Below are 26,552 nucleotides of genomic sequence, written 5' to 3'. Positions count from 1 at the left end.
CAGGACTCAATGGGCGTGGTGAGTCGCACATTGTCTTGGAACTCTGAGAAAGCGTACGAGTCTGATGTTGAGCGCAGCAGTGAAAGAATGTAGTCAGATAACAATTAGACAGTTTGCGAATGCGACGTAAATTGCCCGTAACTGTAATTTACCGCCATGAGTTTCGCCAGCGTCAAACACTGATTATGTCAAGTGCCGTCTCCGTTAAGGGAAGAACTTTAGCAGAAGTGAAGAAATAATAGCAGGAGAGACCTAGCGGTAAGTTTTTGGTCTGATTTTGGTACCAATGTTGCTGTATTGTGTTCGAGAGAGAGAGTGAGAGGTTGTGACAGTCATGATCATCCGTGTTGTTCTGGAATTCATGCTAGAAAATGACATTGACTTGTTCACTTGATTTAGCCTTATGGGTTAAGGGAATAATACGCGCAATGCTCTGTTGTTTGTTGGCTGCTAACTCTTGGCATGTAGAACTGAGTCAGTCTCGTGGTCCATCAAAAAGAAGTATTAATATTATAGGCCTAGTCTACATTTCTCAAACCCGTAGCCTATTCGAATACCTTATCCTATTCTATCTGATCATTACAAAGGGCTGTCAGTCTTATGGAAGATCTTAAAAGAGTCTCATTTTCACATTGTCTCCCCCCCCCCCCCAAATGTTTTAACAATATGAACCGACCAATAAATGTGAAGAACCACCTGACTAAATAGCCTAGTAATCCTATTTTAGTGGTCAAGCTGCACATTAAATTCATTTGAGATCTTCAGAAAACACCAGGGATTTTTTTTATCAGACTCCTGACTTCAGTAGTGATACTGATTCTCTCCATGAAATGCCATTAAATTCTATTTGGCATCTGAGAGGTGCCACAATATTTCATGTAAGCCCATGCATCATCACAGCACATCATTCATCAAAGAAGAGAAACTTTGACTCCCAGATTGTGGAGTTCAGCAGTGTCATCAATATGTTGAAGCCCCAAGTAATGTCACCAGTGGGTTGATGCATTCCAATGTTGGAAGGGATTGGATGGCCCTTGTGGTTTGTGGGCTCGTGGAGAGTCAGTAGAGTCCCTGAGGGGTCATGGCGTGCAGGGCCTTAATTGCTCGGACACATTAGTCTCGTTATGTTTTCTCTGTTAGTTTGTGTTGTACATCAGCCTTGTGCCAGACGTCTGCTTAGGGGTTTAGTTATGAATGATGGCGCTAAATGGCCCTGACATCACATGAGCGGGCTCAGTCTATCTACCATCCTGGACTTGCATAAAGCCTTGATTGATCTCATCGCACATGGTGTCGCACTGCGCAAGGGACGTTTCCTCAAATTTGGAACCAAAGACTCAGACATAGTGCTGGCAGCCACCAGCTTCAGTTCAGCCACAGTGGGGTGAGAGGCCAGTGATGTAACATTCAAGCAACAATGCTGATTTGTCTAATGTCTCCTTTTTGCCTCATGGAAGCCTTTTCCCAGCCTTAGTTGAGCAACCTGCATTCCGAACATCAAGCACCTTTCTAAACACTGTGTTAACATTTGACACCTGTTTAAAGGCCAGGCAACAGTGCAGGCAACAGTGAAAGTACTTAAACTAGGCCATTGTCATTAATGAATGAGGGTTGGAGGATGTCACTCCCTAGCCTTTCTTTATATACGCAAGTGCAATAAGGACTGTCTGGAGCTCTGAAGACAAAATTGGCTTCATTTTATGCAGGGCTCTACACTAACATTTTTTTCCAGGAGCACTTGTGCGCCCAAGTTAAAAAATGTAGGAGCACAGACAAAAATTTGGGCGCACAGTCAGTTCTGTACTTAACTTACACATAATCTAACATTACACTCCAGCTAACAGTTAAACATGCCAGTGCACCAATTGCGAATATTAAGAATGACTGACAACATTTAGGCTACAGGAAACAGGATTTTAAAGATCAGTGCCTACTTTATTTTCAGTCTGTTCTATTTTCCTACATTTTGTTAATGTAAAATAATATAATACATTGCCATATTTGCATTTAGCCTGTATATCAAGTATCCTGCCAAATGTAGGCTAATTTATTTATTTGTGAATCCATATGTAGCTAATATGCCAAATATGCCCATGGTGACCTATCTGACTGCATACTGCCTAATACTACTACTAAAACAGTTGATTGTATATTTTGCATATTGCAGCCAATATGTCAACTGGGCTAAAAGGCATGTTAGATTACCTTTCCTTCTCTCACTGCATTATCAGAATCTCATCCTGTTCCTCCTATATCCGATGAATTCGGTGGATAGAAGCACTAATTTGCATCTTGGCTGGCTAGTCTAACTTTCCGCTTTTTCTGCGCGCTCTTGGATTTGATAGAAGCGACTACTAGCGAGTCACAACTAACGTTGATGGGAGGTGTAGTTTTTATGCTGCATTCGCGACGTGATTCTATGGTTTGCACCAGTAATGTTCCTCGATGTTGCGGTGTATTTTGTAGACAAACACTGACATGGTTAGAAGTCAATCGCACCAGTGCGCCTAAATATTTTTTTGCACGCGCACGCCATCATTTTTACCCGCATGTGCGAGTGTAATGGGCGCACTGTCTTTGTCTCTAAATTCTTCATGTTTCTCTTGCTCTCTTTCTCTCTTTCTTGTTCTCTCTCTCTATCTTGAAACTTCACTCAGCCCTGCCATGTTTGTTCCTCAAAGCAGAGGGAGCAGTGACGCAGGGAAATAGGTTATTGATTATTTTATTTGGCCAGGGCTGTCAGACGGGGCCCCTGGGAATGAGCCAGAGGTCACTCAGCATTAAGTAGAAGCCCCTCACTGACCAGGCATTGGGGAGATAGAGGGGCTGTCGACACCCAGGTCACCGTCTTCTCTAGAGCTCAAAGTGTGATTTGTGTGTCTCTTGGCGTGGAGGCCTCCTTTTTCTCATGGGAACTCCTGCTTGTGTGTGTGTGTGTGTGTGTGTGAGAGAGAGAGAAAGAGAAAAAGAGAGAGAGAGAATAGGTGTGTGTATGGGTCTTCATGGATTTCTGGGTTATTTACCTGCCAAGGCTCTCTGTGCTCCCCCACTGAAAGTCTCTAGTTCATGGATGTTTTCCTAGTAAGATGAGGAGGGAGGTACCATAATGGGTGGGTTTCGAAGGGGCCCTCTACAGACGAACTATGCAATGCACAACCCATTGGCTGCTCATGACCCAATGGCCCATCCAGCTGTGCGCATGCATGAGACCCGATCTATATGATGGCTGTGTCTTTTCTAAGAATGAGTGGCTGTGTGTTTTCTAAGAATAAGTGGCTGTGTGTTTTGTAAGAATGAGTGGGTGGGAGGAATGTACTCTCCTGGAGGGTGTAAGCTGGGCTGTCTAGATAGCTGTGGGCTTATGGGGGGGGGGGCAGAGATGCTAGAGAGAGATGGTGTAGACCAGTGCCGTCAGCTCAACTCCATTCATCATTCTCTCTGTCTCTTTCTTTTTCTCTCTCTCTCTCTGCTCTGTGTCTGTCTGCACTTTGAGCGGAGCAGGCACCCAGTGTGTCATCCCATCTCTCTCTCTCCCCCTCCCTGTGTTTCTCTGACCCTCTTAAACGTAGTGTTTTGACAGGTAGCCGTGTGTAACATCAAAACTCCCAAGTTTATTAATAATGCACGCTCTGCACTGCCCCAGTGGTTTCTGGTATGTGTATGAAGCATGAGCTTGAGTTTGTTTATGGTTTGTATTAAGAAGGTTATGGTTTGTTTTGAATGTTTCCCCACATGTCATGTGGGCTATCCTCCTATCTTCCTATGACTATACAATCCTCTACAGAGGGCCATTCAAACCCACACATGACCATCTGATACCAGAAGGCATGACAAAACCGCAGCCAAAGGCACTGTTGAGGAGGGACTTTGACAACCTCATTAAAACAGTTCTTACATAAAACCTAAGCCTGCCTGTCGGCCAGGTTGTGAGCCAGGCAATAACTCAAACGGCTAATCAGTTCTGTTGTGTGTGTGTGTGTGTGTGTGTGTGTTTACAGACATTTTGGTGGAGGTTTTTGGAGGAAGTCTTTCTCCTCTGTTGCTCCCAGCTGTTTGTGCCCGTAATGGTGGACTGGAGGGGCCATGATTAAAATTCTCAGCGTTGACAATGCTTTTTATTATTAGCGCTCATTAACTGTATGAGAGTGTAAATGTCTTGGAGACAAAAACCTGCCTTGCAGTTTTTAAGCTTTTTGTCCATTCTACTTGGTCCCTCCCCTCGGGTACCTGAAGCAGTGCCAAAGCCATAAGTAGATTTATCTTAATTCAGATGGTACTAGCCATATGCATATTGATAAGAATTGGAGAGAGAAAGAGGGACAGAAGAGTGTCATGGTGGTCTGGTGTGATTTAAGAGTGTCTCCCTCTCACTGGCGACTTTTTGCTGGTACATTTGGGTTGTTTATCACGTTCGAAGCATCAATGGACCCCTGCTTCCCGGCTCCTCTCTGATTTACTGAGGTCTACAGATTTATCTCTTTCCATTTATTAAGCCTCACATTCCACAGCCCCAACTGGTCTGGGCACGTTTCTCGACTCTGAGCTGCCTGAAGTGTTGTGTAGTCATCCCACAGGCTTCAAAAGCAAATGGTTTCGACTGGTGTGTACATGCCTCTAAGGCTGCAAGCAAGTTTAGCTGGATTGTATCAGTGGTACTTTTTGCTGTTATAGTGCAGGCATATTGCTTTGTTGTCTGCCCCTCCTCCCCCTGTACTAGGGAAAATATTTTGAGAGCAAACAGACCGGCTTAGAGATCTGAAAATGTGTGATCTTTTTATCAGCTGGTATGATTTTTGCAGATAGCATCTTTTTTCCACTCCATTCCATTGAAAGGGTAGTCATTTTTCCTCTGAATGTAACCTAGGCTGCTATTTCAGTGCACCGGGACAAAATCAGCACGCTTGCCTGCCTGTCTGCCTGTCACTCTGCGCTGTCTGCATGCTTGAGCAGCCGCCACTGCGAGTGCTGCCTGGGACGATAACAAAACCGTTTCACACACCTAATGTTATTGGCAGTGCATGGACTTTCATGTGCTAACTTGGGGCTTACAAGGCTTTTTTTAGGGTGACTCAGCCATCCAAACTTGTTTGGAACAGTTTGCTTCCTTTCTGTAATTAGTCATGATGATGAGTCCTTTAGCTCCTCATTGCAGTTTAATTTTCAGTCCTGATGCCTACTGAAAGCCATCAACCTGTACACCTTTGTAACCTGTCCAACCTTTGCTCTAGTAAAATGTATGTAGTAGTTGGACCTCAGCCTGCTGCTTCTGTTGTTCTGAGACATTCAGGTCACGTAGAAGCAGTCTGCTACAGAGAGAAGCTGGTGATGGTGGGGGAGGAGGTTGGCTTATGGAGTGTAGAGGCCATATTATGGAAGGCGGTTGATATGATCTTCAGTCTCAGTTCTAGTGGAGGCTGGAGATTTAGAGGGCAAGATGAAAGGGTTCCTCAGGGGAGAGGGCAAGAGAGCTCGGGCCAGGGACATGCGGAGGCCGGCTGGAGGGCTGAGCATTGAACGGCTGGTTTGTCTGAAGCAGCAGGCCGTGAAAGGCTTCCTCTGTCTCACTCTCTGTTGCTCTTTTGCTCTCTCTCTCTTTCTTTCATTCTTTCTCTCTCTATTCCCGAAACTTCATATTGAACCACTGCGACTGGTCTTGTGTATACATTCAAGTTTGTGAGGACCACAAACAGTCGACGGAAGCTCTGTTGTTCGCAAAGTTGGAAAAGACCTGCTGCCACAGTCTGTCATGTTTATAGCCCTCCCAAGCGTAGTGCCCTCTTAAGATTTGTGACACCTCCAAAGCAAGCCCTTTTTTCACTGAGATAAAAGGCAGTCATGCACGCTGAAAGCCTCTTCCCAGCCATCAGTTATGATTTCAATAGAGCCTGCTCCTTTCAGAGCCAAGATCTGTGATAGTGCTCAGTATGTGCCCTCTGTGCTTGTATGCTATCTCTGCGTAGCAAACGAGCAGAAAATCCTTTTTACTCCCCCAGAGCTAAAAGGAATGTGCTCACAAGTCCGTGAATGAACTGTTCAATTATCACAAGGGCCACATTCAGTATCATCATGGCTGTGTGGCATGCACTGAAACCTGACGCGTAGTTTCAAGAGCCATTCAAATTGTTGAGCTTATCATAAAATCCAGCCTGGTAAGCCCCAACGCATGATGAGTCACACCAAAACAAGTCACAGGTGCTTTCCAGCCGTGCGTGGAGCAGAAGCCAGACCAGGTTCGGTACGCCGGATGCAGAAGGGCTCAGGTGACCCACACCTGTTCCTGGAGGCTACTTACTGAGAAGTCTTCCCAGGGAAAAACCTGTTTGGCAGTGAGCCACCAGCATGAAGTTTACTGCTTCGGAGAAGGAAGGAAGGTTGTGTTTACGTGTGTCTGTGGTGTGTGTGTGTGTGTGTGTGTGTGTGTGTGTGTGTGTGTGTGTGTGTGAGGCATAACTACATGGGGAAAGCATGACCACTGTTCAGTCATTGCCCTCATTCATGTGAATGGCCCAATGACGACAATTCATGCTAAAGGAATATTATCCGTCCTGGAGTCCCCATCAGTTCATCTGAAGCGTGAACACCAGCATTATTAAATACTAATTTGCTGACGTCAGTGGCGACGAAGACTCCTCGGACTCCTCTGACAAAAGCTCCTTCTCACAGCTTGATTTGTTTTTTAATTAATCTGCAGATTTCCAGATCAGGAGTTGAGGGGGAAGGGGAGAGACGACTGAACGCATTCTAATCTAATATCGTGTATCTAATCTACCCCCCTTTTATTTCTTTTTTTCGTTCTTTCTTTCTTTCTATATATCTCTGTCTCCCTATCTCTATCTCTTTCTCTTTCTCTTTCTCTCTGCATTTATGTTGCGGTCTGGATTCAATCCAGTCCAGCTCTGCCCTCAGCTGTCACCGTCTAAATCCCTGAACTCCCACTGAACATTTGGTTGCCTAAACAGACTGGGGGTGAAAATGCCTGGATTGGTCCAGGTTAGGCGAGGTAAGAGGGAGAAATGAGGTTAGCATTATTTTTTTATATTGTGTACACCCACACCCACGCGCGCCTGCTCGAATCATTGACATGCTGCGGCACGAGCCCCACACACTGCAGATTAATGCCACCAGTGTCCTTTGTAATGGACTTTGCAGAGCAGCAGATTTGTTTGCCTGGCCTGATAAGTATTTACTGTTCTCTCTGATCAACAGTGGGGATGGGGCTGCTGCTGCTGCTGCCGCCTTAGCTGTAATAGGTGGATGTTCTGTATTCAGGGCTTGTGCTTGTGCTTGTGCTTGTGCTTGTGTGTGTGTGTGTGTGTGTGTGTGTGTGTGTGTGTGTGTGCGCATACGTTTGTGTGTCAAGTTTCATTTTGCATTCCTTCAAGAAGTGTTGCCTGGGCGAGTAACTGCATCTTCTGAGGAGGCCAGATCTCCCAAGAAAAGGGTAATTCAGGTGAAACTGCTGCATCATATCTTCCTCCCTGAGGGGACCAGACAAACTGATGAGACTCCATTCTTTTGGATGGTTCGTGTTTGCCTTGCTTGGTGGCAGAATCGAATCTCTTTCAATGTGTATCAGGCAAAGGCTCAGTTAGACTGAGAGTGCGAGCGAGCGAGAGAGAGAGAGAATGCTGTGAATTAGCCTGTAACCGATCAGGTCTGACTGCCTCAGTGCCCTCTTCAAGAAAGCTATTAGAAGAAGATGGATTGCTGGTTTGGCTCGGTTGGAATGGGTTACTGGATGAAGTCAGGCAGGTAATGGGACTTTCGTTAAATCACAGTTCAATTAAATGGTTTGTGTTCAGGGCCACAGTCCACATGGCTTTAGTGGAGGAGTCCATACCCAGATAGTGTCAGTGATGAGATTATTAGTAGCCGTGAATGTTTGGAGTTAAGGAGCTCATGTCCTGTTGTGTTGACATGTTGTCGTTGGCTTTATTTTTCCACCACGCTACAGCTGCGTAAGAGAGTCGTGCCATAAGGACCCATCCAGTGGTGCCTCTGGCAGATAAATGAGAAACACAGTGCTATTTGTTTCTGTCCTTGGTGGTGTGAAGCCATGCTGGCATGTGTGTGTGTGTGTGTGTGTGTGTGTGTGTCTGTGTGTGCATGTGTGTGTGTGTGTGTGTGTGTGTCTGTGTGTGCATGTGTGTGTGTGTGTGTATGCGTGTCTGTGCAAGTGTGTGTGCGTCTGTGTGTGCATGTGTGTGTGTGTGTGTTGGAGGGTGGGGTGGTCTTGTTCAGTCTGTTGTAAACAGCTCCCTTAATCAGCGTCCTGTGGAGAGACAGAAAGAGAGAAGGAAGGAGTCAGAAAAATGAAAGGGGGAGGAAAGGAAAGAAGGGAGCAGAGGACCTGGTGAGGGAAGAAAAGAGAGGAAGGCCCTGTTGGGAAAGGTCACTTTGAGGTTTTACAGGCTGTGTGCCGGCAGGTCGGCCAATAGCTGTTCCCCTCACCTGCCTCCCTAAAGCTGCATGTTCAGATCAGCTTTATGGGGCAGCCGTTCAAACACAAATGCAAATCCAAAGCAGTGTGTGGGTGTGGGTGTGGGTGTGTGTGTGTGTGTGGGTGTGATGTTTGGCTTAGCTTGTTGGGTTTAGGTGCTGAGTGGAGATTTGGGTTAGTCACCGCGTTGGTTCTTTAGGCACGTTCATTTGTGGCTTCCCTTCTATTAGGCTGTGTTTTCTGTTTTATTCTCATTCGGGTGTCGATTTGTGTGTGTGTAACCATGTGTGTACATGTGTGGGTTTGCACTGCTCTCTGCAGAGCTCAGTCGGTCGAAGCTGTGTCTCTCCTCAGGCGACCTTTGAGGACATTGGCAGTTGGACTTCACGCTGTGTTAGTCTCAAGACATCAGTGCACATCCACGGCTCTCAGGGGAGAGAATCACCCGAACAGGCCTCAACGCAGCAAACAGAGACACTACAGCCACCAGCGCACCACCAGCCTTTCACTGAGAAGAGGACACTTTTCCCCATCTGCAAACTGTCTAGTATTATGCTTCCCGATTTGGGTATCTTTTTCATTTAGTGCTCACCGCTCCCCCTTTCTCTCTTGCTAACGCCATACGTCCACTGGTCAGGTGCACTGAAGTGAGCGACAGAAATAGATCTCTGAGGGTCACCCAGAATATAGATGTCGGTTAGACCGATAAAGCATCATCGCGGTCACTGTGGTACCAGGTTATGGTTTAGATAAAGCATCATCACGGTCACTGTGGTACCAGGTTATGGTTTAGAAAGGGTCCTACAGCATGTCCCACCGAGTCGACTGTCTCAGCTAGTTAGAATAGCCTCATGCATTTCAAAAACAAATTGGCATCATTTTCAGTTTCATTTAGTTTTTCTCCTCCATTACTGCCACAATAACTGAATTGCTTTGTGCATCAGCAGGGTGCATAAAATTAAATAGCATTTTAATGGCCAAGGAGGGAGGGGGGCTCTGCTGCAGCTGCACCATGAAGTGCCATCTCAGTTCCGTTTTCTGTGTAATTGTGGTCAAGCAGTAGCCGAGGTTGTGTGTGTGTGATATGAAGTGAGAGTATTTCAGTTAGTTTTGGTGTTGGTTTGAAAGGGTGTGTTAGTTTTGGTGTGTGTGTGTGGAATTCTTGCACAGTGAAATCAACCACAAAACCAACCCATTCCATCTAAGGCAGGCATTTACATGGAAGTGTTTAGCGTATTTTCTGGACTATAAGTCGCACCGGAGTATAAGTCGCACCAGTCAAAAAATGTGTCATGAAGAGGAAAAAAACCATATATATAAATATATATATGTTGCACCTGAGTCGCAGGACCAGCCAAACTATGAAAAAAGTGTGACTTATAGTCCGGAAAATACGGTACTTGCTTTGTGTGTTTGTGTGCGTGCATTCGTGCGTGTGTGTTCTTGCCTGTGTTCTTGCCTGTGTTCCTGGCACAGAGGTTCCAGTGCAAGGCCTTCTGAAGATCATCTGAGAGAACCTACAGGCCGGCAGATGATTGATGTTCTTAAACTTATCTGTGTTTCCTCAAAGTCTCTTCTCAAGCCAGTCTGTATATCACATTCTATGAGGAGAGGCTTACCCAGAGCCTTTCAGCTGCATGGATGCTGATAGACACTGTTAGTGTTTAAAGCCATTTTGACCCTGACTGGTATAGAGAATGACAGTGGAAGACTGCATTCTTTTCCTCTTGGTGGCTACTAGTCCCCTTGTGTCCACAGAAGGTATAATGCTAAAAATACACCTGCACCCTTTATCATGGATGTTTTTGGTTGGATTTAGCACTACTATCTTGGATTAGAAGAGAATTCGAAGCACCATAAACACATGCATTACTTCCACCCATATCCAGGCCATATTCCATCATGACAGGCCGTTGACTAACGTGCATGTGTTTGTAATGTAATATACTGGACTGTCGTCTCTACAATAGATGTCTGGCTCCACAAAATTAAAGATGTAAATTGAAGAGGTATTTTTGGTTAGTTAAATTATGACACAGAAATTGTACATTAATGACCATCAATTTCATCAATTTGAGCCATTTAATACATGTACAGTAATCACTGTCATGATGAAATGTTCTCTTGAGATTGGTGCACCAGAGCGAGTGCCTGGGAGGTCGAGGCTGGCAGTGCCTTTCACTTCCCAGGGGAGAACGCATCCATTAAGTTGGTTTGGTGACATTGTGAAAATGAAAATCCCAAATGAGGGCTTGGCGGCGGTGAAATGGGTTTCCTGACACAGCTGACACACTATCAGATGTGCGCTTTTATTGGACAAGTCATTTGGATGCAGGCAGGCTTCAGCAATATGGGAATACAGGGAATGGCTGGCTTTTGCTACTGCTTCTATAATACCTGAAATATTATTATCTTGCATTGTTTGGTTTTGTATTTGAATGGCGAATATCATCGACATCTATCCTGAGGTATTGAAACGCGAACAATGACAGTCATCTGACTTCACTATGTGCCCAAGTTGATGTCTTCAGTGATGGCTTCATTTGCATTCTTTGAAAAGTGATGAAGGAAACCTCATCCATCTTACTTACATCTTACTTAGTGGGCAGCCGTGGCCCACTGGTTAGCACTCTGGACTTGTAACCGGAGGGTTGCCGGTTCGAGCCCCGACCAGTGGGCCGCGGATGAAATGCCCTTGAGCAAGGCACCTAACCCCTCACTGCTCCCCGAGTGCCGCCGTTGTAGCAGGCAGCTCACTGCGCCGGGATTAGTGTGTGCTTCACCTCACTGTGTGTGCACTGTGTGCTGTTTGTGTTTCACTAATTCACCGATTGGGTTAAATGCAGAGACCAAATTTCCCTCACGCGATCAAAAAAAGTATATATACTTATACTTACAGTGTTTCCCATACATTGACTTATTTGTGGCGGCCCACCACAATATCAACATTTACCACCACACAATGAGTTTCCTGGTTGTACTAAATTGTGCTTAAATCTGGTTAGAATCATAACCACGCTGCACTAATTTGTTAAAAACTGTTGCATTCAAGTTAATTCTGCAAACCTACCACCACAAATACAATTCAATTCTGTGGGAAACAATGACTTATACTTATATACCATCAAATCCCCCTGAGTAAATTTGAAAAAGATTCGTGGGAGGCTCGGAGCGCCCCGATGCCTCTTTGGCAACAGCACCCATCTCACCTCCTTAGTTTGCAGCAGAAAAGCCCCGTGCCGTCAGCCAGTCATTATGTAAACTCTCACTGTCAACCCTAACCCATCCTTCTCCCCTCCTGCTGTTAGGATGGCCTGATTCAGTCAGTATAGGATGGAGGGGTAGTCATGTGCCATGTTTGTTCAGCCTCCTTCTACGTGTTGTAGCCCCCAGTCTGTCCTGTCTGCTCAGGTTATTTGAGGGACACACACACACACACACTCGACATCACTCCTGTCCCCCTTTTGAACTTCATCAGTGCCTCAACTCTAGAAGAAAAGGCTGATTTAGCCCCATGTCTGAACATGGGGGCAACGCTGTGTGTGTCTGTGTCTGGGGGGTGGGTTTGCTTATTTTGTGTGTTTTTAATTTGCCCATAATTTGACCAGTTTATGCATGCCACTATATCAAGGGCACATGCTTGGATTCAAAAACCTCACACACACACATACTAACTGTACACACACACACGCCCCCCCCATCCCCCAATACAGCAGTGGCAGGCATTCCCTCGGGCTGGTGTGTCTTTTCTCTCCCTGGGCCGTGCGAGCCATGCCAAGCGTAACGGTCAGTTTGGTAACGGATCCGGCTGTGGAGCCGACCTGAAATGACACAGATGTTGGGGATGCTTCGCCCTTCCCCCCTCAGCCTTAATCGGGCAATGATCCGGGCGCTAATGAGATGATTTCATGCTTTCGTGAATAAATTATAACTTATCACGCAAATGACCGCATCGGACTCCTCGGCCTAATCCTGAATGAAGACCGGCTTCTGTGGGCTGTGTGCTGTAGGAGTCTGAGCGCTTGTGAAAGAAGAATGTAGTAGGTGCTGCATACATCCCTAATAGACTGTCAGACCCACAGCATGTTCCTTGTGAGAATAAGGCTTGTATTTAAATTAAAAGATGGCTATAGACCCTTTCAACAATAAAAACAAAAACAATGCTTGAACATTCTATTTGGTTCCCAATCTACTTCCTCTGCATTAAGATAACATATGGAATGTTAAAAAGGAAGTCTTGTGGGGCCAACTATGATGCTGATAATGGAACTCTCTTGAAAGGGTCTATATTGTGACTGGGACACACAGACAGCCCAGCAGAGGCAAAGAAAAAGAGAGAGACCAGTGAACGTCTTGGAGATGATCTCTTAATTAAGGGTGTCACGATTTCGATTTTATATCAAAATCGATCGAAATTACATCTCAATCTCATCTTCAAACTGAAAAGTAGAATCGACGATGCAGCCACACCCCCAATGTCACATCCAGCATGTATGCCAAGACGCACAAATGCACACGCACGTGCTGAACTGCAGCATCAACACTCCTCTAATTTTAGGCTGCAGCCAGTTAAAATATACACATCAACCTACCGAAATCAAAGCCCCTCTTGCTACTTTGAAATCACCGTTGTGGAAGTATTCGTTCATTCACGTCAATTAAAACTAACTTAGTCTACTCAACTTAGCAAGTGAAAAGATGATCTAGTTACAGTACAAAGTTTCTTTAAGGCTTAAAATGCACATTGATAAGTACATATTCCATGAACACTAACCTTGGGTCTCTTCGGAGTGTGCTGAAACAATCAAATTATCATTCTGTGTTGTTTCATTTCACTATGTTCACGTCTCTGTTTTAGCCTAATGTTGGTTCTGTTTACATTACAACCTCGCGGTTGGAACGGTTTTAAAATAAAAGCCCCCCGAAACAGAAAAGGAAAAGGCCAAAAAGAGTAAATAACATAAGGAATGCATTAATACTAATATTAAAAAAAAAAGATCGAAAATCGAATCGAATCGTGACTATAAATCGAAAATTGCATCGAATCGAGGATTTGGAGAATCGTGACACCCCTACTCTTAATTCAATCTTCAGACCCTTATTTGGTATTGGTCTGTCACATGGTGAGGCATCTGTTACAATGCCTTAATGCAATGTCTTATCCATTGTCTGCTCTGGTAGGAGAGTTTTGTCTCATATTGCAATTTCAGAGTTCAGTGTCGGTGGTCAACATGTCTAATCTCCTTCTGATGTGCCACTTGGGTCAGCTGTTTCATTTCCTCATTCATCTGTTGTTTTAAGACCACTGTGCCGCGTTGACTCAGCAGAAAAAGAGTTGGCTAAACTGCCGTTGTCTTTGCCCATCGTCCTGCAGACGCAGCACTGGTGTGCTTTTGCGTTGGCTAAAGTTAGCCGGCAGATTCACCCGCGTCTGATGTGCAGACATAAAGAGATAGAGAGAGAGAGAGAGAGGGGGGGGCAAAAAAAGGAGAAGAGAAAGAAACAAAGTGTGTGGACATCAGCACATTTAGTCCTGCCTTCATTTCTCTGTTCCATGTGTGACTCATGTGACCCAGTCATGGGGGGTCAATATGAGAAGACATAGCTGCAGTGCTAATGGCTTCGTCTTAGACCAGTTGGATACATCAGCTCAGCTGCAGACCTGCAGCTGGTGATGTGATGTTGAACTCCTATTGAAGTACTTTCCTCATCTCTCTCTCTCTCTCTCTCTTTCTCTCTCTCTCTCTCTCTCTCTCCATCTCTCTTTTTGCCTCTCACTCTCTTTGCTCTGGGCTTCTTTCCAGATCAGCCGTATTGCATTAATCAACCGAGGAGTGTCTCATGAAGTCACATCCTGTGTGTGTGTGTGTGTGTGTGTGTGTGTGTGTGTGTGTGTGTATGTGGTTTTGGCCCCCTTCTTCACCATCTAGCCCCAGAGGAACAAGCGTTATAGGCTTTGGCATTCCTGCCTCGTCCGCAACTTTTTAATTTCTCTTCCTTCGGTGGCTTCCCGCTCACAGACCTGAGAGGGCTGCAACCTTTGCCAAGGACAGAAATAACTTTTGGCCACTCTTGTCAGCAGGCAACTTTTCGAAAAGATTCGCCTGGCACCAAAGTGCAAGGCCCTCTTCTGTCAAAACATTACCATGTTTATCCTTTTAACTATGGCCATAGCTCCAGCTGCCATAGGCAAAGGGCAAGCCTCACGACATGTAAGGCCTCTGCTTAACATCATGTGGTCTGTCCCCTACGCATTTTTTGTGCAACACATAAATTGTTCATTGTAATGTTTTGTATACGTAAGGAAATTTCCTTTTTTTTCATGTCTGTTGACCCAGGATTAGGCTTTTGTTACTCTGTGGACAACACGCTTGTCTTTGTGAATTCATTTGGCCCACGGAAGTTGAAAATCGATGTGTCTGCACATGACGCTCCAAATATTGGTAACATGGTGATTCATGATGGATATCCTGCCATGGCTTGTGATCTGATCTTCACAGCTGACAGGCCCAAAAAGCAGATGTATAGAAATATGCAAGTACGAACGAGAGGCCATTTATTTGCTCTCCAAAACAACCAGTGAATTCTATGATCGCTCCCAGCACATTTAGTTTCGGATTAGTAACTTGATTAGAAAATCTGATTATCATTCAATCTGGTCTGAAATCTCTCACTGCAGCATGTCTTGATTTTAGCTGGGTTTTAGCTGTATTTGCTGCTGTGCAGGACAGAACTCGCTACTCTCCATCTGGCTCGTCACATTGCAGTGTACTATTATGCTATGACTCACCCAAATCACTCATGGAGTCCACAGCAGTCAATCAGATCCAAATGTTAAATCAAGTGTCAATCACTGCCCTTTTCCATAAGGACGTACCCCATCCTTAATTAACACCAAAATAGAGACGAGACTGCTACAAATATGGTTGACTGGACAAAGACTGTGTTGTTCAGGGTGTCCACTGTCTGTGTCTGGACGGAGGTGCAGGTAAATAAGAGGAACAAATAACATGGCGCCACACCCAGGTCTGCAACAAAAACAAACACTGAGGGACCATGGCTTTGGGCTTACTGGGGAGGATTTCCAGCTTTGTTCTGAGGAGGTTGTAAAAGCTGACCTTTTTATTGGGCGTGGACCTGTACTTCTCATACTCATTAACCAAGGCTGTGTTTTTTAGGTCAGTTATCTTCACTGTGCATGATGAACACGTGTGTTCTTAATCTCACATGGGCTTGCGCTGCTTGGCCTTGGTCTCTCTCTCTCTCTCTCTCTCTCTCTCTCTCTCATGCGCACACACAGGCACCTGCTCTCGAACACACTGACACTCATTACATGCACAATAGTGGCCTTTTTTCAGGCATTATCACTCAATTATGTTTGCCCTTTCCAACCCTCCAGATAGCTTATTCAGATTACTCTGTTTGCTGGGCACACAGAATTCATTTGTATTACTCACCGTACCCAATGCTGACATGAACTTTTAACGAGGCTCCCATCTGTGTTGATGGCTAACGCACCAGAGGCTCTGGAGAGCTATTAATGTGAGGGCCTCCCTCTAGAAGTCTCTGCTGGCTCTAGAAGGGATACACACTGTTTCAGTCCTACTAGTTTATCACTGTAACATGATTTCAGACTATCTAATGTGATAAGGGAGGTTACAGACATGTGCGAGCCCAAAACTGTTTCCTCAGAGAGCCTTCTTTGTGCTCTATGTGCCTATGCTCATGGTATGGCTGTGCGAGGCAAGCTCTCCTATAAGTGCCTTGTTTGTGTAAGAGGGTTCACTCCCAGTGCGTGCGGACTGTGCTCACAGATCATTTTGATAGGCCTGGAATGGTTTTCACAGTCTTATGGATTGTGCACCCATCAGCAGTAAATTGCGAGCAGCTTGGAATGTTTGCTGATATAATATGACACAGAGCAATAACCTCAGGGAGACGGATAGGTAGACACAGAATCCTCAACAATGTGCCCTTTTGAAAAAAAAAAACAGGTTTCGCAAAGCCTTGTTGCAGCATAGCGCAAAATCCTTGGTATTAGATAACAAATCTCATCAGGGGGAAATCAACTGTGACAATTAAGGCATCACAGAGAGAAAGAGAGACTAAGAACAGGAGACGGTGGTGGAAAGGGGGAAGGAGTTAAGGAGAGAGTGATAGAGAGAGAGAGAGAGAGAGAGAGGGAGAGGTGGTGGGGTCTGAGTGGATTTCCTCCAGAATGCCATTATGTTTGGGGGCTCATTATCACACGTTGCCTGTGGAATAGCTTAACCTGGTCGTGGACCGGGGCGTTCCGTGCCGTGAGCTGGATACATTGTGTTCTAATGGGAGACCCCAGCAGTGGCAATGGCTACGAAAACAGGATGTTTTTTTTTTTTCCTTTGACTGCTGTTTCCTTAAGACGGTTATAAAAGTGGAACTTGCCCGAGCCTGAGACGCAAGGTCACTGATTGTGCTATATGCACGTCCCTGAAAAGGACAGGTGGTGGTGGAGGAGAGGAGAGGAGCGGAGCAGGGGGTGGGGGGGCTGTGGGCGACAGGGTTGCTATTATGAAACGGTATGCTATGCTAAAACGCCCTGGCCTTTATGTAACACTTTTGAGTGCCGTAGTCCTTTGACACCGTGATCTGTTCCTTTTTGGGCAGACGCTCACTCTGAGACTGCACAATCATCTTGGCTCTCCGAGGCTTCCAGAGTACACTGAGTGGAAAAGTGTTGTTTTGTTTTGTTTTGTTTCGATTTTTTGTCTCAAGGAAAAAGACTAGCTGTTGAGGTGATATTGTGTAACTCTTGTCAGGCACTGAATTATGCAGCCTTATTCCAAAATGCCCATCCTGTGAGTTGAACATCATCAGAAAAGCCATCATCTTTCAGCAAAGAGAATCTCAGACATTCAAATCTCCAATTGTAAATTCCCTGACCACAGACAATTGTTAAACAAGGATAAAGACTACCATGTATACTCTTAAGGTTGCATATGTGAGGTTTTTGAGGAGCCAGAGGCAGCAGGGTTGTGCTTCAACCTTGTGCTACTGTATCTGTTATGTAGTGTGACCTTGTGAATCAGAAACCATTAACCTGTGTGTGTGCGTGTGTTTGTATGTGTCTGTATGTGTATGTGTGTGTGTGTGCGCGCTTGTGTCAGATGGAGCAAGCCGACGGTGGCTACGTGCTGAGCATCCCTGTGCCGGTCATGCGGCGCGGCGGCTCCGACACGCACCTGGAGCTGGAGCGCAGCACGTCGTCGGCCTCGTCGAGCTACGCCGAGCTCTTCCCGGACTTCCGGCGCAGCCGCGCCAGCCTGAGCGGCCTGCAGCAGAAGGCGCTGAAGGTGACGGAGCAGCTGAAGATCGAGCAGACGGCGCGCGACGCCAACGTGGCCGAGTACCTGAAGCTGGTCAACAGCGCGGACAAGCAGCAGGTGGCGCGCATCCGGCAGGTATTCGAGAAGAAGCATCAGAAGTCCACGCAGACCATCGGCAACCTGCAGCGTAAGCTGGAGCAGTACCACCGCCGCATAAAGGACTGCGAGGGCAGTGGCCACAACACCTCCCACTCCTCTCCGTCCACCCTCCGGCACAACACGTCCAACGCGTCCAATGCGTCCAACAACGCCTCGCCGTCCAGTGCGGTCAAAGACGACTCCCCGAGCAGCAAGAGGGAGCAGCACCTGAGGGACATGACGTCGGGCAGCGGGCGCCACCCGACCCTGGACAAGATCAGGACCATCGGCCCCGGCGTGTCGCTCTCGCCACCTTTCTTTTTCAGCAAGCCGCGCGAGTTCGCCAACCTCATCCGCAACAAGTTCGGCAGCGCCGACAACATCGCCCACCTCAAGACCTCGCTGGACGTGCCCTCGGGCTTCCAGCAGGAGGGCGAGGCCAGCCGCGCGCTCAGCAGCAGCGCCAACATGGTGGACAAGCCCAAAGTATTGTGTGTGTGTGTGTGTGTGTGTGTGTGTGTGTGTGTGTGTGTGTGTGTGTGTGTGTGTGTGTGTGTGTGTGTGTGTGTGTGTGTGTGTGTGTGTGTGTGTGTGTGTGTGTGTGTGTGTGTGTGTGTGTGTGTGTGTGTGTGTGTGTGTGTGTGTGTGTGTGTGTGTGTGTGTGTGTGTGTGTGTGTGTGTGTGTGTGTGTGTGTGTGTGTGTGTGTGTGTGTGTGTGTGTGTGTGTGTGTGTGTGTGTGTGTGTGTGTGTGTGTGTGTGTGTGTGTGTGTGTGTGTGTGTGTGTGTGTGTGTGTGTGTGTGTGTGTGTGTGTGTGTGTGTGTGTGTGTGTGTGTGTGTGTGTGTGTGTGTGTGTGTGTGTGTGTGTGTGTGTGTGTGTGTGTGTGTGTGTGTGTGTGTGTGTGTGTGTGTGTGTGTGTGTGTGTGTGTGTGTGTGTGTGTGTGTGTGTGTGTGTGTGTGTGTGTGTGTGTGTGTGTGTGTGTGTGTGTGTGTGTGTGTGTGTGTGTGTGTGTGTGTGTGTGTGTGTGTGTGTGTGTGTGTGTGTGTGTGTGTGTGTGTGTGTGTGTGTGTGTGTGTGTGTGTGTGTGTGTGTGTGTGTGTGTGTGTGTGTGTGTGTGTGTGTGTGTGTGTGTGTGTGTGTGTGTGTGTGTGTGTGTGTGTGTGTGTGTGTGTGTGTGTGTGTGTGTGTGTGTGTGTGTGTGTGTGTGTGTGTGTGTGTGTGTGTGTGTGTGTGTGTGTGTGTGTGTGTGTGTGTGTGTGTGTGTGTGTGTGTGTGTGTGTGTGTGTGTGTGTGTGTGTGTGTGTGTGTGTGTGTGTGTGTGTGTGTGTGTGTGTGTGTGTGTGTGTGTGTGTGTGTGTGTGTGTGTGTGTGTGTGTGTGTGTGTGTGTGTGTGTGTGTGTGTGTGTGTGTGTGTGTGTGTGTGTGTGTGTGTGTGTGTGTGTGTGTGTGTGTGTGTGTGTGTGTGTGTGTGTGTGTGTGTGTGTGTGTGTCATATATGGTATTCATTTATCAGGCAGCTGTGGAATGCATCCAACCATTGTTGATAAGTTGTAAAAAAAAAAAATCTAAACTCATTGCGGCTCCATCTACATATTGATTGTTCTCTCTCTCTTGATAGATATGAGAGACTGGAGGATCAACTGAATGACCTTACGGAGCTCCACCAGCATGAGATGGCCAATCTGAAGCAGGTTCTGGCCAGCATAGAGGAGAAAGTGGCCTATCAGGCAAATGAGCGAGCCAGAGATCTCACGGTAACTTAACACTCACCTGTGTTCTAATCACCTCCCAAAGGAATGAATATTTAAGAATGGCAGAAAAGCGCCGCCACTTTTTGTTTTATCAATTAATTTTCCCTTATCTCTTCTACTCGAGTGCTTATCAAGATGGGCAGTAATATAAGATTTAAAAGGTATGGGAGCTGCACCAAAAATAAAAAAACAGACAACATGCAGAGATTAGAGGCTAAAATGAGTCATGAAAAATAAGGGCACACGTTGTGATCATGACTGACAAACTAAGTTGAAAATATTTTAGAACATGTGACAAGATGGTAAAGATTCCAGATTGTTTGTCTCACAGTGAGGATGTCTTGCAGCTCATTCCAAGCTTGCAGTGCATGAAATGAAAGGGCAGAACTACTCTCTTAGCTCATTTCAGGTGGTGGGGACAATGACAGGACACCACTTGCTATAATTTACAATGATGTGTATGGGTGTTGGCACCACTGTCAAACTGCAAAGCAGCCTGAAGGATCACATCTATCTTTTTTCAACTGCTAGAGATTCATAAAATGACATCATCACTATAGTCTGCCATGAGCAAAACTAAGTTTAAAGTAAACTTCTTTTCTAGCAGTAAAATAAACACTTTTAAACAAAATTAAAAGCCCAGGACGCAACATCAAAGAGTATACTCTATCAAGGTATTTTTAAGAGGCAACCCTTTTAGAGCTCCATCTAGTGTTAAGTATCTTACTGTTAGTAGGAGATGAACAGGAACAAACCAAAAATCATAAATTTGGTCTTTTGGAGTTTAACACTACCTTAATGGTGCACCTCTGCTTAGTCATAGTCCAAAGCCCACCCCATGTTGGATAAGCAATTGTGATTGGCCCGAATAATTTTCATGTGAAAATCTGTTTCAATAGGAAAGTGTCCAGATGGGTCTGCCAGAGTAAATACAATAAGCTCTCAAATTCATCTGGTTTCCAGGCTAGAGGAAAGCTTGAAAACTGTCTCAGACAGCTTGAAAACCAATTCATTACAGGCTCTCTAAAACCTATACTTTCTAGACTTTGCAGGAGACTACTACCCACTGAATCAAGTGCTTTGGATGGATCACTTATAAGAGCTGCGCATAATTTTTAGCATTCAGTGCAATAATAATATAATTTGTCACTAAATGTGGTGATATTATACACCCTTCCTCCAGGTCCCCATTGTGCCCCACTTCTTTACTGATTTCTCATCAGGTCTGCCTCAATCTGCTCTATTTTTAACCTGTAAATTGAACACATTTGTCTTTAGAGGCAGAGAAACAAATTTACCTTCAGTACAACTGCATATTTCTAGTTGCCGCAGCAGAATTATGCTACTCAGACCCACTTTACAAGTAGACATATTATGTATAAATGTATTTAAATACTCTGGCAAAGTAGGATGTCAGTAGCAGCATTTTGTTGCTAATGTGGCTTTGGTGTCATTCTGGCTTGTTGTCAAGCTAACCATTTGGGCTTGTTGTCAAGGTGACTATTGATTAGCTCTGTATTTTTAACTCTTTGTGGCTTTAAAGGTTGTATCAGCAATAGCAGGGATACATCACTTCTGTTGATGTTCAAACAAAACAGTGAGCTAGCTCGCTACTCCCTCCCCCTCCCTCCTGTGCAATTAAATCTCTCCTAAACGTGCATCTCCTTGCTTATTGGTTGAAACCCTTTGTTTTGCTTTTGAGGGGTTGCCAACCCTTGTTGATAGCAGTTGTTTTTCTGTACAGATCTCGGAGCCTAGGCTGCCTACAGAGACACGTTTTTTGACAGCCTGCTTATGGGGCAGGCAGGTAGCGGATCGTTAGGAAAGATTAGATGAATGTGATCATTTATGTTTGAGCCTTTTTTGGGCCTGAAATCGCTGATACAACCTTTAAAGGTGCCATGTGTAAGAATTGAGGTAAAATATAAAAAATGAGCTACACACATCAAAAGAATGAGAAGAAATAAGGGCGATGATGTCATTAAAAAAATGACAAGGTATAGTGCTGCAGAGATATCAACCTGAATTAGCATGCTAAATTACTAGCCACAGCCCGACAGGTGTCATACCAGTTTCCGCCATGGGAGGCGGTATGCGGGCAACATAACCGCCAGCCAAACTGCAATACACGTGTCTCGGTTGTTACTCTAGGGTAGACCAACTCACTTTCTGGAGGTATACTGCCCCCATTTTTAATGGAATGTGGAGTATGAATTGATTTTTTGGCGGACATTACACATGGCACGTTTAACCCTTTGTCGCCCGTGCAGGAGGCGCTGGAGTCGTGCCAGACGCGGGTGTTCAAGCTGGAGCTCCAGCAGCAGCAGCAGCAGACCGTCCAGTGGGAGAGTGGCGGGGACGCGCGCGTGCTCCTGGGCCGCTGCATCAACATCCTGCTGGCGCTGGCCACCGTGGTGCTGGTGTGCGTCTCCACGGTGGCCAAGTTCACGGCGCCCATGCTGCGCAGCCGACTGCACGTGCTGGGCACCTCGCTGGGCCTGCTGCTGCTGGCCTTCTGCTGGAAGCACTGGGAGCAGCTGCAGTGCGCCGTGGAGCGCCTCCTGGTGCCCACCTGAGAGCACTGCGCTCTGGTGGGAAAAGATACGATTGCACTCTGGTGGTCAAGGATGGCAACATGATAAAGGCAGGCAACAGCAGTAGCAGTATCACCACCACTAAAGAAGAATGCCTCCAGTCCAGTCCAGTCCAGAGAATGCAGAAGGACATCTGACCAATGATTTCGACTGGACTGGAAGGAGGGTACACTTCAAGAACTGTCCTGTTTAAAGGGTTTTATGACACTGGCATGAATAATGTGATAGTTTCTCTATTTCTCTCTAACTCTCTTCTTTCCTTCTAACACTCACGGTTCTCATCCTCTGGCTCTTCGTCTATGTTCTCTCCTCTCTACTTTTGCCAGGAGTTGAGATGTGTTATTTTCTAGGGCAAGATTGGAAGTGTCAGTTTGCATCTGTGTTGACTGGACCAGTTGAGGAAAGTGCAATATCTATTACCTTTTTTTTAGACTTCTTTTTTAACTAACATTATGATGGAATTGTATGCATGTCTTTTTTTTAAACTATGTTTTAAAATCAAAGTCATGGAACCACACAGCAAAGAGAGAGCCTGAAGGGTTTGGTGGATTTTCAGTCTGTTTGAATGTTACTTAACAGGGGGGCTATCATTAGCCTCAGGTTGTGCTGTGAAGCTCTCTTCTGTCCTTGACACCTACCTATATGGGCATCGACTAGTCTCAAACCTACATTGCACACAATGGCGCATCGCAAGCTCATGCCACTAGAACAAAGAGTTCAAAAGTACACTTCAAAGCAAAGACAGTTTTAAATACACTTCAAAGAAGAAGACATTTTTATTTTCTTTTTTTCTTTGTTTACTCTGGTCAACTCATTAGACAACCTCTCCATTGTAGACCAGCAGAAGTGTTCAAGATTTCGGAGCACCGGCAAACTGACCTTACCCGCTGAAGCGGAGCTGTAACTTTTCACTACTGGTCAGGTGAATGGCCTGACGTCTGCGAGATGGAGAGCGGGGTTCCTGTGAAAACGTTTACTATTAAGACTGTGATACATTACCTCTGGACTGTTCAAGCCTGTGGAGTATTTTTATACATCTCTGTGGAAATTCAGAATTAAATATAAGCCTAATTTTTAAGCAACAGTTGTGTTTGGTGTGTTGTCAGTTTTTCAGTTGGATTATTATGTTGTTCAACCAAGACAACCCCAACCCAAATATCCAATGGACATAAAAATAAACTACAACCTCCATCCAATTTATATAACAAAATGCTATAATTCAGTAATACTTAATTTAATAGTAATTCACCTTGTCCGACAGATCATATGTCAATTAGTTGTTGCTTTTGACACTTAAAATCCCAAGATGGTAATTGCCAGGGGTTGGAGTTGAAGGTGAGAGTCATCTTATGACCCCGGTTATACCAATACCAAACACCAATAATGTCTCAATATTAAATAGGGGATTTTCTGATTATGAATTATTATGATTGGACAACTCCTCAAATGGCTCTCATAAGAAATGATTACAATATAGCGTTGATGCAGAAATACACACGCACCTGTCACTTCACCCATGTCACCACTGAGGGGTGCTAGCACACCACTGGTGAAGCAAAGCTCTGTTGCTCCACTACATCCACGCTGCCATATTTAGCTTCTGTTTACAGCCACTGAGTGGCCAAGACTGATTACTCATCACTCCTAATAGACAAACAATGAATGTTTTTGCTGAATGTATTACAAACAATATCAAAATATGGGGGAAGTCCACTGTTAGCATGTCGCGTTTCAGAGATCCAATTATCTTGATGACTCAATTTTCACAACAGTGGCTTTAAATATGCTGTGTAATTTTCTATCAAAACAATACTGCCCTGGGGAGGGCACCTTCATCAGATGAAAATAGCCTCATTACTTGACCGACCCAAATGATGTAATCCGACCCAAAAGCATTAAATATAGCCAGAGTCGCACCTCACCTCCATGGTATTCCTCCCATGCCCATGAAAAACACCCAATGTGCTGTGCTGTGTTTCCCTTGCCTTGCTGCTGTTTTCTTCACAGGGATGGGATGAGTTCAACTAAAAATTAAGAACGTAGTGAGAAACACACTTGGCAACAATCTAACTTGCTGTGTGTGAACTGGCCCTAGTGCTCCTAATATTGGTGTGTTTGTGGACATGTGTATGTAAGTGTATGTAGGTATGAGTGTGGGTGTGTGTTTTTGTGAGAGTGTGTTATTGAGTGTGTGTGTGTGTGCAAGCGTGTGCATGCACATGTGTATTTGTTTGTGAGTGTGTGTGTGTGTGTGTGTGTGAGAGAGAGAGAGAGATAGAGAGAATGTATTTGTCTTTGTCAGCTGAGACTGTGTGCTGTATGGCAGATTTCCAGGCGAGAGCTGCTTGACAGGACCAGAAGAGTAGAGCTCCCGGAGCCAGCAAGTGTTATCTGCTGCCATCTCACATGCCCTGTGCCCACACACACAAATGTTGCAGTGCTTTCTTATGATGCAACGATTCACTGATAGAAAACTGTTCTTCTCTCTGTCTCTCCCTCTGTGTGTGTGTGTGTGAGATGTACGTGCCATCACACATATCCTTGTATGAGTGAGTCTGTGTGTTGACATGTCTTGTCCAGTGTATGTGTGTGTGTTTGTGTACTGTTCTTACTTATACACATGCATATGGATTTGCATATTTAAGTGCCTTTCTGCTTCCTCAGACATATACACTCTATCCTGCTACATGTATGGGATGACCATCAGCGTGTCCAGAGATTAAGAGAACATAAAAGTGCAGGAGGTGACCCCTACTTGCACGAGAAAACGGTTTCATCTGTCCAGTGCAGCAGAGTCGGTTGCGGGGCAGAGGTCCAGGGAGGGGAATAGAGGGGAGGGGGAGGACAGTGAAATATGGAGAGTGCACTCAGGAGGACTCGGCTTATAATAAGCAAGTAATTAGCTGAGCCTCTCTCCCTTTAGACAGGAGGAGGACCGCTTTGATGATTCTCTATCCTCTTCATGTTGGCATGGTGACCACCAGAGGATTGGGGAAAGGGGGCTTAGCTGCTTGGCTGGGGTGGTGGTGTGTTGGTTTGATCAAACTGAAGTAAGCTAGCGTTAAGGGGGGAAATGAGCACAGATGTTTTGGTGTGTGTGTGTGTGAGAGAGTGAGAGAAATGTGATGGGAAAGGGCTGACCTCTCCTCCCTTAGGAGCGTACAATACTGCACTGGTCCAGTCCAATGTATCCCCCACCCCCTCCTGCCTCCCCATCCCCCCAACTTCCTGTTGACGTCTGTAAGAAGTCCTTCTCTCCAACAAATTATTCTTACCCTTCTAGAATCATCTTCCTTTTTTAAATTTGTGATATGCAATATTGCGAGCGTTGGTGTGTGCTTTGTTTAACTGTGAAGTATAATCCATCACAAAGTGCCCTAATTCTACTTCATTTCCCTTCAGTTGCCTAGCAACCCCTCCCTGCCACAGGAATGCTTCAAGTTAAACGCTGCTCCATATTTCCTTGGTGCTCTGTTTTTCTCCCCATGTGTTGTAAAAGTAGGGGAAACACTTACCTCAATTCTGAATCTTATCATATCTATAGACCCTTTCAACAATAAAAACAAAAACAATGCTTGAACGTTCTATTTGGGCCCCAATCTACTTCCTCTGCATTAAGATAACATATGGAATGTTAAAAAGGAAGTCTTGTGGGGCCAACTATGATGCTGATAATGGAACTCTCTTGAAAGGGTCTATATGGATGGAGTGATTGCAACTCATCAATCCTGCTCAACTTGATAGAAATAATGAATTGAGTATAACCCAGGTGTATAGATTTCAGTTCCTTTTGCTATCCTGACGGTTGGCTTTAATCTTTGAGAATGACAAGCACATTGCCTGTTAAATTGATGTGTGCTGAATAAGAATCGAGCCCCTCTGAGGCAAGATCGGCCCAGAAATGGCCATGCCAGCGGAGTCGTGCTGAGGGAAGCGTGCTGAAATATTTACCTCTTCCTGTGTCCAGATTGTGTTTGGTTTTAATCTCATGGCACACACAGCTAGCTGTCATTGGCCACTCCCCTGGTCCCTTGTCAACATTCTTTATCTATCAAACTTGTCTATGCACAAAGTCTCAGCAAGGAAGTTGATGTAGACACATGGACCCTCTGATCTGGACTGCCTCTGCGTCTGTGCGTCTGTGTGTTTGTGTGTGTGTGTGTGTTGTGTGCGTGCGTGTGTGCGTGTGTGTGCGTGCGTGCGTGCCAGCCCCTGATTAATAATTTGTCTGGATTGGGTTTTATAGTTGCCAGGTCGCTGTCCATCATTCTCTCCCCCTTCTGTCTCCTGCTCATCTGATGGACCTATTTTGGGTTTGTCTAA

General features: G+C 45.5%; 1 protein-coding gene across 1 annotated transcript; it reads left to right on the top strand.

The window, feature by feature from the left end:
* Nucleotides 1-19: 19 nt before the first annotated feature.
* LOC125303421 (transmembrane and coiled-coil domain protein 3-like) lies at nt 20-23,313 on the top strand. The gene is made up of 4 exons (XM_048257181.1): nt 20-258; nt 17,587-18,374; nt 19,503-19,638; nt 21,906-23,313. Exons 2-4 carry the CDS (start codon nt 17,587-17,589, stop codon nt 22,209-22,211), a joined length of 1,230 nt encoding a protein of 409 aa, XP_048113138.1. The 5' UTR covers nt 20-258; the 3' UTR covers nt 22,212-23,313.
* The last annotated feature ends 3,239 nt before the right edge of the window (nt 23,314-26,552 follow it).

The sequence above is a fragment of the Alosa alosa genome, chromosome 11 (assembly GCF_017589495.1).
Source record: "Alosa alosa isolate M-15738 ecotype Scorff River chromosome 11, AALO_Geno_1.1, whole genome shotgun sequence".
Classification (NCBI taxonomy): Eukaryota; Metazoa; Chordata; class Actinopteri; order Clupeiformes; family Clupeidae; genus Alosa; species Alosa alosa.
Note: the sequence above shows the minus strand (reverse complement) of the source record. Positions and strands in the feature narration are given on the sequence as shown.

What these genes read in the sequence shown, in the direction of transcription:
- LOC125303421 (XM_048257181.1), top strand. Translation starts at nt 17,587, where the DNA reads ATGGAGCAAGCCGACGGTGGCTACGTGCTGAGCATCCCTGTGCCGGTC. An exon ending in GTGGACAAGCCCAAAGTATT is followed by an intron (nt 18,375 to 19,502) that starts GTGTGTGTGTGT and finishes CTCTCTTGATAG; the next exon opens with ATATGAGAGACTGGAGGATC. An exon ending in AGCGAGCCAGAGATCTCACG is followed by an intron (nt 19,639 to 21,905) that starts GTAACTTAACAC and finishes TCGCCCGTGCAG; the next exon opens with GAGGCGCTGGAGTCGTGCCA.